Here is a 15,126-nt window from a genome sequence, read left to right as displayed (position 1 = left end):
AGGCTCCCATCTCACATGCAAGTAGCTATAAACCATTCACTTGCTTTATGCTAGATTTTTAAATATTCTCTATTTAATTTTTATTGATGTTTGTTTTCAAGAGAACGTGTTGGCCCATGGTGGAACTTTTCTTTATATTGTAAAAAATGGACCCGGCAAATACTTAAGGATGTTTCTTTTCACATAGAGAGTGGCCAGATTATGGGGATTTTAGGAAATTCTGGTAAGTTGTTCCAGAACTTTAAAAGAAATAAGACTGGAGTTAATACTGGTTACTTTCACAGTGATCTGAATGTGACTGAGATCTGTGTTTTAAATAATGAAATTGCGGCTCATTTTAACTTCTGCTTTGTAAAACTCTGTTGCTTGGTTTTCAGAGTTCAATCTTCTGTCATCTAACTAACAATTATAACTTCAGTAACAGAAAAGGTTAGTTCTAAACTCAAATGTTCCACTGCAAAGTGTGAATTTGTATGAAGTGAACGCTAACTTACATTCTTGGTTTCCAATTTTTTTCCCCTTAACTAGCTGCATATTCAGGACTATTATTTTAATGTTACTGAGAAAAAAAGTCTTGCTTCTTTTCATATGTCTCCATTCAAATCACGCTACCTCTCTTGGAATTGTAACATTCCTCTCATCACCTGATTCATTTCTTTTGTTTGAAAGGCTCTGGGAAAACAACACTTCTGGATGCAATATCAGGAAGACTGACACATAAAGACAACTTCTTTGGTGAAGTGTATGTGAATGGACGTCAGCTGAAGAAGGAACAGTTTAGAGATTGCTTCTCTTATGTACCACAGGTTGATTTCTACATTTATTTTTTGTGTACAGTTCTTCCTTTCGTGTGAAGAAAAGTAATGCAGTAATGCAATCTGACTGTGATTTTATAAGTAAATTTGGGACAAATCAGTTATTAAACTGCATGTATTAACTAAACTTGCATGAGGAGTGACAAGATAAGAAATTACTACAGGATTAACTGCTTCTTTTTCTTTCCGTGTTTTTCAGAGTGACACTTTGTTAAGCTTTCTCACTGTACAAGAGTCTTTGACTTACACAGCTTTGCTAACTCTTAAGAAATGCTCCAACAACTTCATCAAAAAGAAGGTCTGTACTTTATCGTCTTCCACCAGAAAGGTAGACATGATGTCATGTAATGCTTTCACCAGCACCACTTTCCATCCATGGCTGTGTTTTATGTTTATGAGGTTTTGTAATCCTCATTCTGCAAATGGGGAGAAATCCTCCTGCTGAGGAGTAGGACCCAAGCTCTCTGGTGCTCCCCCCCCTGTGCAAGGGGCTTGTGCTGACATCCCAGAGAGTCACCATTATGCTGGGATAAAACCCTCCACCCAAAGCTGCAGCAGTTACTGCTGCAGGAGATGCTGATGTTGGCTTTGAGGTCAGTTCCCCCTTCCCAGCTGGTAAAGCCAGTTCTTGCCATGTGTGCTGGCAAGTCTCATGGACAGCAGAAGTGATTTTGACACTGCTCTGGCTCCTGTAGGACATCTCTCACCAACCAGAACAGCTCCAAAAAGCACTGGTCTACTAAGCCCCCTACAAGCTATTTTCTTGATAAAATAGGTATGTTTCAGATTTATTTAGAGGACCCTTTTGAACGTAAAGATTGGATATTCCTGACCAAAGGCTCTTGTTCTTTGTCTCTTCTCTTCACCGATCTTCCACTCAGGATGGATATGCCTTCCTACTCCCCAGTTTTGGAAGCCAGACTAGCACATTATACCTGATACCTTAACTTCTAGTCCCACCTCTGAACTCTTCATCTCTTAATGTCAACTGAAGCAAAACTTTACTCACTTCAGAATACATGAAAATAAAATTTTAAAAAATAATTTAAATAATATATGAAAAATAATCAAGTAGAAATGAGGCCGTATACCCTCCAACTAGAATGGATGCAAACAGGATATTGGGAAAGCTATATTTTAAAATTATGTCTTTTTCTTCCCTGCTTTTTACCATTGCACACAGGTATCTGAGTTGGACTGTGTTTAGTCTTTTAAAATTGTAATTATTTTTCAGGTAGATGCAGTCATGACTGAGCTGAGTCTCAGCCACATGGCTGACAAAATAATCGGAAACCGTAATGTCGTAGGAATTTCTGGGGGTGAGAGGCGTCGGGTATCAGTTGCAGCCCAGCTATTACAAGATCCCAGTAAGTACCACTGCATGGATTTTCAAAATAAAACTGTGTTTCTTTGTACTCCTACCATAGGCTTCCATAAAACACTTTAAAATACAAAAGCATTTACATCCTGTAATTCAGCAAAAGTTATCTTATAATAACAGAAAAGGGTAAAATAGTAACTGGAGTCTACCATTAATCTGTTAGCTGATCTTGGAAAGCAGACAATTAAAAAACCTTAGGGATTGAGCATATAGGTTTAGATTTGCATTTTATCCATTTCAAGTCTTACTGGGCTCACATGTTGGTTGGGTGACCCATTAATTCATAATTTTTGAGCACATTGGAACCATATATATGCAAGCATTGAGCCTTGCAGTGGAGTCCATGCCACTGAGCTGTGAATGCATGAGCACCACATATGTTCTAGAGCCAAAAATATTCCACTGAGTGAAAATCAAAGCAAAATGACAATAGAAGGATTATCCAGGGGGAAAAAAATCACTGTAAATTACGTCAATTTTGAGATAGTTTCTTGAAGTTGCCATAATCTTATGGAGTAAATGTACAGCAGGCATCTGTTGTATGCTGGAGTTATTGTAGCAATGCAGATATGCTAGAACTGCATATCAGGCAGGAAGGAGCACTTAAATAGTAAAGTAAGATGTATCACTGCTGCCTGTGACTTCTGGGGAGTTCACTGGGTGTAGTTATTGCTCAGAAAGTCACTAAACTCTATAGTAAACACTATAGTAATTGTGTAGATAAACCTATAGTGATAAATCCCTTCTTACCCCGATCAAGGCTGGACTGCCCTCTTCTGTGCTATGTCTCATCTATACAAAGATAATGGATTTGACTATAATTTTTCCTTTCCATTTGCAATAAAATAATGAAGAAAATGCAGTAATCCCCCTCCAGCTCCCATTTAGGGAATTAGAAATGCTGTATTTTAACAACTCTTGGTTTGTTCATGACAAATTCTGTGTGTATATATAGATTTAATTCAGATTATAACTTCTTGCTAATTTTGTCAGTTATATTTACATTTACATACATGCTGAAATTTATCATTATTGTTCTTAGAAGCAGATGTATACATCAGTTCTATTTTGGTAATTTTCACATTTTACCTGAATTTAGAAAAAAATGATTATGCTTTGATCCTGCACTAGTTTTTTATGTCCTTATTCCTAATCATTGTAACTGAACCACTGAAACTAACTTAAACTGAAAGATCCCATCATGGTGATCCATTCATACTCTACTTTACATGTGGAACTTCACATGTAAAGTAATTTCTGTATTGTTTGCTTTTTTTTAAAAAGGCAGAAGCTGTATCACTTCTTCCTCATTTACCTGAATTTTAAAGCTATTCCTTGTCATTTGACAGAGGTCATGCTACTTGATGAGCCAACGACAGGGCTGGACTGCCTGACTGCAAACCAGCTTGTCTTACTTCTCTCCCAGCTTGCACACAGAGGCAGGATTGTGATTCTTACAATTCATCAGCCTCGCTCAGAACTCTTCAGGGTAAACGATGTCTACTCACTATTGGCGGTTTTTTTACCAAGATTTTTAATACCTAGGTTCTTTTCAGGACAGAAGTACAAGATCCAGTATAGTTGCCTTCATAGGGTCTCCTCCTTCCCCTTGCATAAATACAGCCTTGTCTTGAACTTTACAACTCTGGCCTTCTGCCAGTCACAGGGCAATTTGGGACACTGTGAAAACAGTATGCACCCTGACTGTGTGCCTAACCTTTGTGTTGTGTTTGCAAAATCAAAAACCACTGGGAGAAGCCACGTCAAGGGATGTGGATACCCCTTGTTCATGGGGTGGGGCTGGCCTGCCTTGCAAGGCTTGTACTGTGGAGAGCATTTCTCCCTTCCCACCACTGTTTCTCTTCTGACACATCCACCACCTCCATGTGAATGCAAGAAACCTCTTCCCTGGCTGACTGAATGGAAGTGGTCATGGAGCCAGAGGGGAGCAACAGTGTTTTTCTGGACTGAAAGCAGTCCTGGTGCCTTGGGAACACTGATCATAGCTGGTGGGAGCCTTGCCCTGGCAAATGTTCACCCAAAGAGCAGTGCTTAAGCTCTTCAGAAGTCCTTAAGCACTTCGGGATAATCTTGCCAACAACTTGGAGATTTTACAGACTGGGGCTATTAAGCACCAAAGGAAGTCAGTCAGTAAGTGAAGGTGCATTAGAAGTGAAGTCATAAAGCCCCAGCACCTATTTCTGTTTGTGGATTATCTCTGTATGCTGCTGTTGCTGACAGATTTAAGAAGCACTAGTTTTACAAGCTGAAAGATGAGTCATTTTACATAAACACCGAAAGGAGTGAAAGAAAGGACAAACTTCCTTTGAGGGAAATGTACTAAGGAAGTTTGAATGTGTCAAAATTATTTTTCCCATCAAAGCATTTCTATTACCAAGGCAGTAGCTGTACTCAAGAATTAATGCATTGCTCAGTACATGTTGCTAATATATTAATTTGTCTTTGACAGTTATTTGACAAAATAGCCATTATGAGCTTTGGAGAAATGGTTTTCTGTGGGAACCCTATGGAAATGATCACATTTTTTAGTGACTGTGGCTATTCTTGTCCTGAACAATCAAATCCTTTTGACTACTATGGTAAGTTTGTCTATGTTGTTTTGGTAAAACAGTTTTTCTTCACCAAATTAAATTTTTTCCAGAGATGGAAATGTGTTTGTATTCTTCCCCAACTCTGTAATTATATTCAGCTCAGAGAGAGGGCTGGGCTGACTCCATAACATGGCCAAGTTTGCAGTAGGCCTGAAACACAGCAGAAAGGAGTAAACTACCAATAGAAAAGGAATCTAAACTTCATGAAACTTGTGGATTCCTGATGGCATTTCTCTATGGCTGTGCACTGGATTTTGGAAAAAGAATTTGATCCCAAAGCTGTGGAAAGTCCCATGCTCTTATGGATTCTGTGAGGCCAAGCAATAGGAAACAGTTGTTGCGTGGAGGGATGGATGTAGAATAAATATGGGATGACTTGAGGCATCAGCTTCCAGGGATTCTGAGTTTGAGGTTTCCCAAAGTTTGGGGAGTTGCTAATACCAAGGTGGAACAGAGCATGTGGATGCTTCAGGAATTGATGACAGCAGGCTACTGGCATAAGCTGTAGAGTACTGTTTTACCAATTCAGGATGAAAAAATGGGGCAGCATGAGACTTTGGAAATGAGGCTTGGTGTTGTCTGCAGGACATCCATGTGCCTGCTCCATACAGGTACACGTTTGAAGAGAATGTGTACGTGTTTGTGTGTGTGCATATATGTGTACACATGCACATACGTGTGTATAACTCTCTTGTTAAAGCTGATTTCTGACAACACCAGCTGGGCAGTAACCAGGGAATTTGACCAATCCAAAAACCTGCATTCAGAGGAGGCAGTGTTTTACTGTTGTCTAGATGGCATCCTAAACTCAGTGAGAAGAGAGGATGGTTGTTGACATAAAGCTAAATGGGATGAAGCTGAAAATACTGGTATGACAGTGAGGATAATTTTGCCTTCATGAATTTGAATAGTCTTGAAAAGCATAGATGATTTAAATTTTAGACCCACTTTTATAAAAGCTTGGTGAAGAGAGTGCTGCATTCTTCGAATGTCAACCTTTGAATGTGACAAGAAAGGGAAAAAATACAGTTTAGAGCAAAGAATCATCAGAATATTTAGTCTTTGGAAAATTGGTAGTTTATATTTTTTGTGCAATTTGATGTGAATGAAGGGACAGATTCTGATATTATTTACACCAGCAGAGGAAAATAGATCCTATGTATTGAGTGTGGATTATATTATTGAACTATCACACGTGTTTATAAAAAAATACTAATGCATGGTAGACATTAGCTATTTGATCTAGTTAGTTGTCGGTGTTATAATTCTTTTAAAACACACCTGGATGACATTTATTTCCTGTGTCACTTCTAGCAAGTCACACTGACCAAATTTAAAAAGTGTTTGTGTGTTTCAGATGTTCATATTCACAAAAGTGAAGACTTCATTATGTATATGTTGACCATTAAAGACAATTCTGCTGAATTCTAGCTTTCAGAACACCAGAGATCTATTAAGCTTAGTTCAGGTTTTGAGGACAGGTTAAGAATCTTGGACAAAGCCTCCTTTTCTCTTGTTGAATTTGTATTTTCAAGTTGAACAAACATTGCAACACTGATATCTAAGGATGAGAGAAACCTTAGGAATAAATAAAAAATGAAGACATCTTACCAGATGTAGAAGAGTAATTTAAAATTCTATAAGAACAAAGATTCCTGAGAACAACAGTCCAGTTTTTGAAACCTTAGCTATTAGGGAAAAGGGAAATTTCTAAGGCATTTTAGCACAATTGCTGAATGTGTATGACTTGTGAACATAGAACACACAAAGTTCCCATCTGCCAGTGAAAGAGTTGCTGGTGTTAGGAATATGTTTAGGTGGATTTATTAGAAAGGAACGTTAACTCTGTGAAGTATCTACTTTTCCTAAGTTCCGTGGCAGTCAGTAATATTTCCTTTAGCTTGGGCTGAGCCTGCTTGGGGAATTTTGCCTGCTGAACATCTTCTAGTCTTCATATTAAAATAGAAGTATGTCTGCAAAGGAGGTAGGTGAAGCCCAACAATGCAGTAACAGCTCTGTGCTCTGCAGGGCAAAGGCTAAAGGTCTGACCAGCACACCACTCAGGCCTTGCATTTCCAGATCAAGGCCTTGAACTGCAGGGTCCTACAGAGGCCACAAAACACAGATTTGTTGTGGCTGCAGAGTAATTCATTCATGCTGCACCTGACAGAAGGGAGGAGTAAAAGAAACCTTGAATGCTTTCAATGGATCTTTTCTTCTTTGCAGATTTTAGGATGGAGACAGAGATAAGTTAGCTGCAAGGGGGGGAGAGATAGGAAGGGAAAGTGATGTGTATATATAGTAAAAGCCTTGTAAATTTACAGTGGATCTGACATCTGTGGACACCCGGAGCAAGGAACGTGAACTCGAAACCTACAGCAGGGTTCAGGAACTTGTATCATCCTACAAAAACTCAGAGATCTTCAGCAAAGTACTGGTAACCATTGAAAAAACAAAGTGTATGAAAGACCTGCCACCAATACCACTCAAAAATAAAGACTCACCCAGTGCCTTTTACAAAATAGGCGTTCTTTTACGGTAAGACTTTTTTTCAAGAAAATTTTTTTTTCTTTTCCACTAATCTTTCAGGTCCCATCCACTCTTCCCCCCCCCGCCCCATATATAAATGCACTTTCTTGGTAGTTTTGCTCTCCCACTGTATTTGTCCCTGCCTTTTTTAATATAATAACTTTTTGTGAGCACTGTCTGTATAAGATTTTTTCAAAGCTAAATACCCTACCAACCTGTGGTCAGTCATCGCTAACAAGTGTATATTGTTGCTGTTTCGTTTCATTGTCAGGAGGACAACGAGAAACTTCTCCAGAGATAAGATAGGCATCATCATGCGTCTCCTCCAGAATCTGTTGTTTGGCTTGTTTATAGCCTTCTTCCTTCTTAGGCTACAGAATGACCTGGTAAAAGGAGCTGTGCAGGACCGCGTGGGGTTTGTCTACCAGTGCGTGAGTGCCCCGCCCTACACAGGGATGCTCAATGCTGTTGCCCTTTGTGAGTTTCTGTCCTGTGTTATGTGCAGCAGCAGCTACTGCTGCCACTATCTCATAAACAGGAAAATGTATTTTTTTTAAGGCAGTAGTTTAAAGGATCTTCACGGTTTTAGGCAATGTCAGAGTTGATACAGAAGCACGAAATTCAGTGGAATTCGAAGGAACATGCCTTGATCCCTCCCTCTCCCTTTTACAGCTGGCCTGTGCATGGAGGGTTTATTTCGTAATTGTGCAAAAGACCTTAATTTGCCTGTGTGCAACATTATAAAGCCAGGACAAAGTCTTTGTCTAGTTAACATCCTAAGTGAGAACAAAACCAAACACATGGAAAGGATGGAAGTGCAAAACTGCTTTGACAACAATTAACCATAATAGGGTTTATGAGTGTTATGTGATGATTACACTTTTTTAGAGGGTGTTTCTCGTACAGCTGCCATACTGAGAGCAACAGCAGTTTCTATTTGCAGCCCTAAAAATTGTTCTGCTCATGTTGGGAACATACACTGCTGTCATCACCTTTAAATCAGAGTAGCCTCAATGAATTATCCAGTGACAATGGGTTTTCTCATGTCTTTAGTTTGTATGTGCAAAAAAGAGCAGGCTGTCCTGCACGCTGCCAAGTTAGGCCTCTTTCATTAAGCTTACCAACGTTTGCAATCTGAAGGGAGCATGTTTGGCATTTATAGTGGGGGAAAAGTGATCAGAGTGGTTTAGGCTGAATGTTTCTGATATATTCTCAAAGTTGTCTCTGTGCTTTGGGTCATTTCTGCTAGCAACAAGTCTTGCTCTTTCTATTTAATGGCAATTTAATTTCTTCCTTATATGTTTAATCCAGTCTCACCTTTACGTGCCATCAGCGACCAAGAAAGCAAAGATGGCCTGTATAAGAAGTGGCAAATGCTTTTAGCTTATATATTACATTTCCTGCCCTTCAGTGTCATCAGTGTGGCAATTTTCAGCGTCTTTATATACTGGTAAGCACCTGTACAGTCTGTTGGATTGTCATGTTCTTTTTGTTACCAGTTTCAATTACCGTGTCAGCAACAGGCCTCCTGGCATGGCTTCCTGCTATTGTCTCTCAGAATGATTACAGAGAAAACTTAAGGAAAAATGACACAAATTTAGCTCTGCTCTTTCAGGCAGAGTTAAAAACACTTTCAGAGTAAGTAAGTTACCAGCTCTCTAGGTAACTTGGAAAGTTTTAATGGACCTGGGACAGTTATCTTTCTTGTGTCATGCTGAAAGCAGGAAGTGTCATTTTACATTACATTTAGAAAAATAGGAAATAAAAGGGAAAGAAAAGGAGTGAGGAAGTCAACCATAGGTATGTGACAGTAACAAAACTTCATATGTCCTGGGATATTTGGGGCTTAGCTACAGCATATGAAAGTGATACAATCTGGATCCTTCTCTTACACCCTTCAGAAAAAGGCACCCAAGAGGACTTCTGATAAGTGTGAGCAAGTGTTTGATTATAAAGCTTTCCTTTTTTCTCTCCAGTACATTAAAGCACCTTTTCAGGCTCAGTGACATGCTCACTCCGTAACGAACAGGAAATCCTTACAGGCAGAGACTTTGCCCCGGTGCTTTGGCAGCCTCAAACACAACCAACAATAAATAGTGCGGTTCCAGTTAATGGATAATATTTGCAGATATTAACCTCCACATACCTTCCCTATCTTGTGGTTATTTGGAAGCCATTGGTGATGTGTCAAAGTGATTTTGCAGTGCTCTTAGACCTCTTAGGGCAAGCAGTTTCTCTATGAAATTTTGGCAGTTGTACCTGTACAGTGGAGGACTAAACTTTCCTGGATGGACTAACTTTTTGAGAGGCTTTAACAGCCCCTGGCATGTGTTCCTACAAGCCATTTCTCACAAAGTTTGTTTCTGTAGGGTCAGGCAGTCGGGTCAGACAGACCCAAACTCTTACCTCATCAGACACAAGGCAGGTCTGGCTGAGATCAAATAGAGCCTCTTTTACAATCAAGTGAATGTACTGTGTGTATGCAGATTTTCCTAACTGAAGATGCTTCTGGGAAGTGTTCTGACAGTTCACATCATGCTACTATTCTATTACTGTAATATTCTCTCTTTGAGCTGGGTTTTTTTCTTCTATTTTAGGCTTTCTTCTGTTCTGTCCCTACCCCAGATTTGCTAGTCTCTGTCTACATAGCTCTGTCTAAAGTATTAGAGCAGCTCAGAGAAGGTGATACTTTTACCCTGGGACTTGGAAAGCTGTTTCTTCTGCATCAATCTGTGCTTAAGGGTTGTTAAATACCTGCAAGCTCGTTGACTGTTTAATACTTGAAGAGTCAGTGTTCATCCGTCTATTTATAAGTTATTCTGGTGTTAAGACAAACACTACAGGAAAACCTGGGAGAAAATTATTACTTCTATTTTAAGACCGTATTCAAACATGGTGGATATAAAACAAGTTACAGGGCCTTGCACTGAGCAACAGGAAAAGAAAATTAAATGTGGAATTGCTGCTTGTTAGCTAAGCAAAGCATGCAGCGTGCACCTAGTGTAAGGCAATTTTGGTACGACCTATTTTGGAAAAAGAGTATTATTTCACCATGTAATAAAAGGTTTTGTCATCTGTCATATACACTATGAGGCTGAATTAAGCATACCAAGCAATTGCTGGCCCTTTTTAACTTTTTAATCTTTAGTACAGATTGAGAGGACTCTTTCCCTTTGATTAGATAGGGGAAAACTGGGAACAGCATGTTCTATTAAAGAATGCAGGAGTATGGAGGAAATTCCAATTATAAGAATTACATGGGTGGCAAATTAATTAGCCTTCCTTTTAATTTACTATATCCATATTTACATTTGCATGCACAGTGTCAGAAGTGCAAAATCCCATCTGTTAATTATCTGCATAAAGATGCTCTTTAAATATGTGACTTACATGAATAACTCCCACTGCAGAGACTCTAAAAGGAGAAGGATGTTAATTTAAGGAATTGTAAAAGCCATGGTGGTTGTCTTGAAACAACATGGGTTTCTACAACAATTACATCTTTGCATAACCCTCTTTAATCTAATTGGAGGAAACCTAATATATCTGCACTTACATCACAATATTAAGTGCATGTCCTTTATGTTAAGATTCCAAACAACACACTAAGGGTTAAGGCATAAACTGTTTACTTAAGGAGATGTAACTGCAAAAAAACAAAAACAGAGACAAAAATACTAAACTTTCCAAGTTTAGTACCCAAACCTTGTTTTCTAAATGTTGTTTCTCTCATTTTCGTACAGGACTACAGGGTTGTATCCTGATGCTTCCAGATTTGGAATTTTCTTTGCTGCTGTTCTAGCGTCTCATATAATTGGTGAACTACTCACACTAGTTATACTCGGCGTGGTTCAAAACCCAAATATAGTCCAAAGTGGAGTGGTGCTACTTAATTCAGCTGGTGTGATAGTGGGAACAGGACTAGTAAGGTAAGAAAAAAAATCTTCTTTTTTTATAGTGTTACTGTTAAAATGAACTACCTAAAGAAGAGTTTTCTGAACATTCTGTAGTGCAGAAATCCAATAATGCAGAGGTCGTAATGGAAAGCAAGTGCAACTGTGCTCCTTCAGAGGTAGAACTACCTAATCCTGTTAGACATTGTACCAAGTACACAAGCGAGACACTTAGTATCTTTAGATATCAACAAGGATATTGAAGATTTCCCCCACTGTTTGCAAACAAATGGAAGATAAAATGGGACAATTAATATCTATTAGCTCACCTGAATTCTTTCACTGATGCTGACATTATGATGTGAAATGCTGTCCTCATTAACGCAGCCTACCAAGGAAACCATTCCTACAGCTTTTAGTACCTGCTGAAACTTATCAGACACTAAACACTGGTAGTGATGGTTTAAAAAAGCAGTTGTTCTCACCTATCTTACTAGTGTTATTCTCCAGTTTGGCCAGTAAACTTTTCAGTCACTTTTTCTACCTGTGCAGATTGAACTGAATAAAAATGATAAATAAAAACGTAGTGTAGTAAATATGTGGGAAATTTGTGATCCACTTGCTCTATTACTGTGCACATAAATGGTTTTACATTGTAATTGCATGAAGTTTGAACATTTTTCCCCTTGTGTTTGTCAATAGTGAAATTACTGGGGTTTTTTGAAGAATTTAACCAGAGTAAATGTGTAATTGTCAAACAAAGTTTCCTTTAGTTTAGAGCAAGTAAGAGATGCTCACCTGAGTCCCTCCCAGTGAAAATGAAGAAAGCCTAATGGTGTCAAGTTTTCCTCAAGAAAACCATGAGTCTTTACAAAGTTGATGATGCTTTGTCTCTTCAAAGTAGATCCCAGTTAATACTTATCAAATAAAGCTAGGTTAATGCCTAATTTTTTTGGTCCCTGCCTAATTTCAGGAAGTTGTATGTTTATAGTGACAAGACGACTATTCCTGCTACCACAGTCTAATGCCTTAATGATAACTTTTAAAAGCATTAGAATGGTTTTTAAACTTATTTTACAGTAGAGACAATGCTAATTAATATTTTTGATTAATCTTCATAGGCAATGAAGGATGTTAAAAATAGCATTGAGACTTGGGTTGCTGGGTTTTATTCTGTTAGTTTGGTTTTTTATAATTATAAAGTCTTGAAGTATTTTAGGTGCTGGAATTGCCCAGTCTTTCTAAATGTTTCTCCTCATTTTTTTTGCTTCATTCTTGTTTTGTTATTATTGCTCCAGTGAATTGCTATTCAATCTTTTTTGGTTTTGAAGATGGAGGGAGGGGGTGGTGGTTTCTTACTCTGGAAGAAATACATTTTGGCAACTAAGGTTTATACTGGGTCTTGTCATTTTCAGTTTATCACTGCAGTGTGAACAGCAACCAACCAGAGAATTATTTGTGACTGTCCGTAAACACGTCAGGGCTGAATGTTATGACACTGCACCAAAGCCAGAGACAGCCTTCATGGTTGTCTTCTCACTTAACCCTAAAAATGGACTTTATGTTTGAAAAACCTATAGGTACAGACAAGAACTGTTTCTGTCACAGGCTAAAACCAATGATGAGAGCTTGTTTTAATTTGGGGGCTCTTGGAATGTAGCAAAAGCCAGTTTAACTTCTCTGTTTCTTTAAGGACCATCGAAGAAATGCCAACACCTTTTAAACTGCTCGGTTTTCTTACCTTTCAAAAATACAGCAGTGAAATTCTTATAGTCAATGAATTTTATGGCCTAAACTTCACATGTGGTAAGTGTTCAAAAAAAGAAGTCCATTATAAATAATTTTAATGAGGTGTTGAAGCTTATTTTCCTTCTACATACATGTATCCTGATAAAATAAAGGTAACTTTTGAGTTGTTAAAAAAAGCTTATTAATTGCTAAATTAATTACTAAAGACTATAATGCACCATCAGCAAGCCAGACCAGAGTTTGATTCTTTTGTTCCAACCATTTCTCCTTCTTTCCCAGTTCTTCATCTTCTTCACCTGTTCTCTTATCCTGTCTTTGGGGGCATTTTGGAAGCTAAGTTTGTAACAGGCTGCAAAGTTTTGCAGAGCAGTGTTACACAAACAGAACATGAGTAGAATTGCAAAATATAAGATCAAACATCACTGCAGGGAGTACTGACAGGTAACACCTGACCACATTTCCTCTAATACTAGTGAGGCTTCAGTTCAAGTATATGTTACCATGGTACATATTGAGCGCTGTGCTTTGCTGGTTGTGAGCAAGATAAGCAGCAAAACATCAGAATCAATCAGGTTGTCAGTGTTAGTAGCTAACATCCATTAATGGGGATAAAACTTACAGCTTTGGACCTTCCTAAGATATTTGGGGCTTTGTAGCCAGGTCTCTCTGCTCCTCTCCAAGGCCATATATTCTGTACCCAGTAGTCTCTCTTGCCCCTCTTTATTACAAGAGCAAAAATAGCAACCGCTAGAAAATGAATCCATGACTTGTTAGTACTAACGAACAGCTTGGTTTTGATGTGCCCTTCAGGCAGTCACCATTTCTTGCATTTTGGAACCACTCAACACATCTGAACCCTCTAAGTCTACCTCATGGGGCACATTTCTTCTCGAGGCCCTTCCAGATAATGTGCCTGAAAAGCCATAAATCTTTGTTTGGCATAAACAAAAGACAGAGCTCCTAGTGACCCTGTGTTCTTCCCTTCAAAAAGTGTGGCATAGATTAACTGCAGAAACATATGGCTTGTCTGTTCTTATTCCAAAGTGCTGACAATTACTGATGTGGGTATAGTTAATCATTGAAATTATATCAGGGCTGGGTGTATTAAACGCATGGGATTGATAATGAAGTCTGAGTTTTAATTTTACTGACTTATCTACTGAAGAAACGATTTGTTTATTTTGACAGGTGGAGCCAACAGTTCCACTGCAAATAATGCTGCATGTATCTTCTCTCAAGGCATTCAGTTCATTGAGAAAAACTTCCCTGGTGCCTCGTCCCGGTTCACAATCGATTTCCTAATACTTTATGCTTTTCTACCAGTACTTGCCATTATAGCAATTATAAGCTTCAAAATAAGAGAGAGAATTATTGACAGGCAATAAAAAAGTAGGACCTCCAATGATGTCTAATGCTACACTTGTAACTTTATCATGACCAAAGGCTTAAATTATTGGATTTTAGATAGTATTTAAGTGATTAAACATTCATCTCATGTTTGAGAAACAATGTTGTCTTAGGAGTTTGAATGGCTTTCAGATATTGGTATTCCCACTCCTCTCCCAGATCAGCCATAATCAACAGTATTTCATGTTTTAAAGCACTTTTTAAATTTAATTTTGTTAGCTGTTGCTGACAATTTCTAACAATGTAGCAATGGTGCACTAATTTTTTTTCCTCATTATTTTGGTTTTTGACTATTACCAAAAAGCAGAGGAGTACAACTGCTAGTAAATCTCATTTCTGAGGACTTAGTATTTTTAAGTCCTATGCTTTGATACCATTTTATGGATTTGTAGAAAGGAAACAAACCAAATATGTGTCAAGACAGAATGCAGTCACTCCACTTTAATCTTACACACACTATACAACCAATAAGTGCAGATCTTGAAGCAGTATCAAAGTTATCCAACGTGTTTTTGCCTTGTGAATGATGGTGAATCAGTGAACACAGTTATTTATATGTATATCTTCTTTCAAGTTCTAAATCTTGTTTTGAAAGCAGTTTGTGAATTACTAGAAAACAAATTTGTTTAATCATGTTTTGTTTTTGTTTAATAAAATGTCAATTTAACTAGAGAAAAGTATAAAATTGTAGCAATGTCATTTTTGTCTTCAGAAATTATTCTTGTAGGCCTCTCAAAACT

General features: G+C 38.2%; 1 protein-coding gene across 2 annotated transcripts in view; it reads left to right on the top strand.

The window, feature by feature from the left end:
- Positions 1-15,063, top strand: part of ABCG5 (ATP binding cassette subfamily G member 5) — a 15,949-nt gene extending 886 nt beyond the window's left edge. For both annotated transcript variants that reach the window (XM_050314493.1, XM_050314494.1), the window contains exons 2-13: positions 102-223; positions 670-806; positions 1,015-1,113; positions 2,050-2,182; positions 3,546-3,685; positions 4,667-4,796; positions 7,133-7,346; positions 7,609-7,814; positions 8,649-8,787; positions 11,081-11,266; positions 12,924-13,036; positions 14,168-15,063. In XM_050314493.1, coding sequence (XP_050170450.1) covers positions 102-223; positions 670-806; positions 1,015-1,113; positions 2,050-2,182; positions 3,546-3,685; positions 4,667-4,796; positions 7,133-7,346; positions 7,609-7,814; positions 8,649-8,787; positions 11,081-11,266; positions 12,924-13,036; positions 14,168-14,364 — 1,816 coding nt within the window. In that variant the 3' untranslated portion in view covers positions 14,365-15,063. The remainder of the gene's footprint in view (positions 1-101; positions 224-669; positions 807-1,014; positions 1,114-2,049; positions 2,183-3,545; positions 3,686-4,666; positions 4,797-7,132; positions 7,347-7,608; positions 7,815-8,648; positions 8,788-11,080; positions 11,267-12,923; positions 13,037-14,167) is intronic.
- The last annotated feature ends 63 nt before the right edge of the window (positions 15,064-15,126 follow it).

This window comes from Myiozetetes cayanensis, unplaced genomic scaffold (assembly GCF_022539395.1).
Source record: "Myiozetetes cayanensis isolate MyiCay16 unplaced genomic scaffold, myiCay2020 scf2-11, whole genome shotgun sequence".
Taxonomy (NCBI): Eukaryota; Metazoa; Chordata; class Aves; order Passeriformes; family Tyrannidae; genus Myiozetetes; species Myiozetetes cayanensis.
Note: the sequence above shows the minus strand (reverse complement) of the source record. Positions and strands in the feature narration are given on the sequence as shown.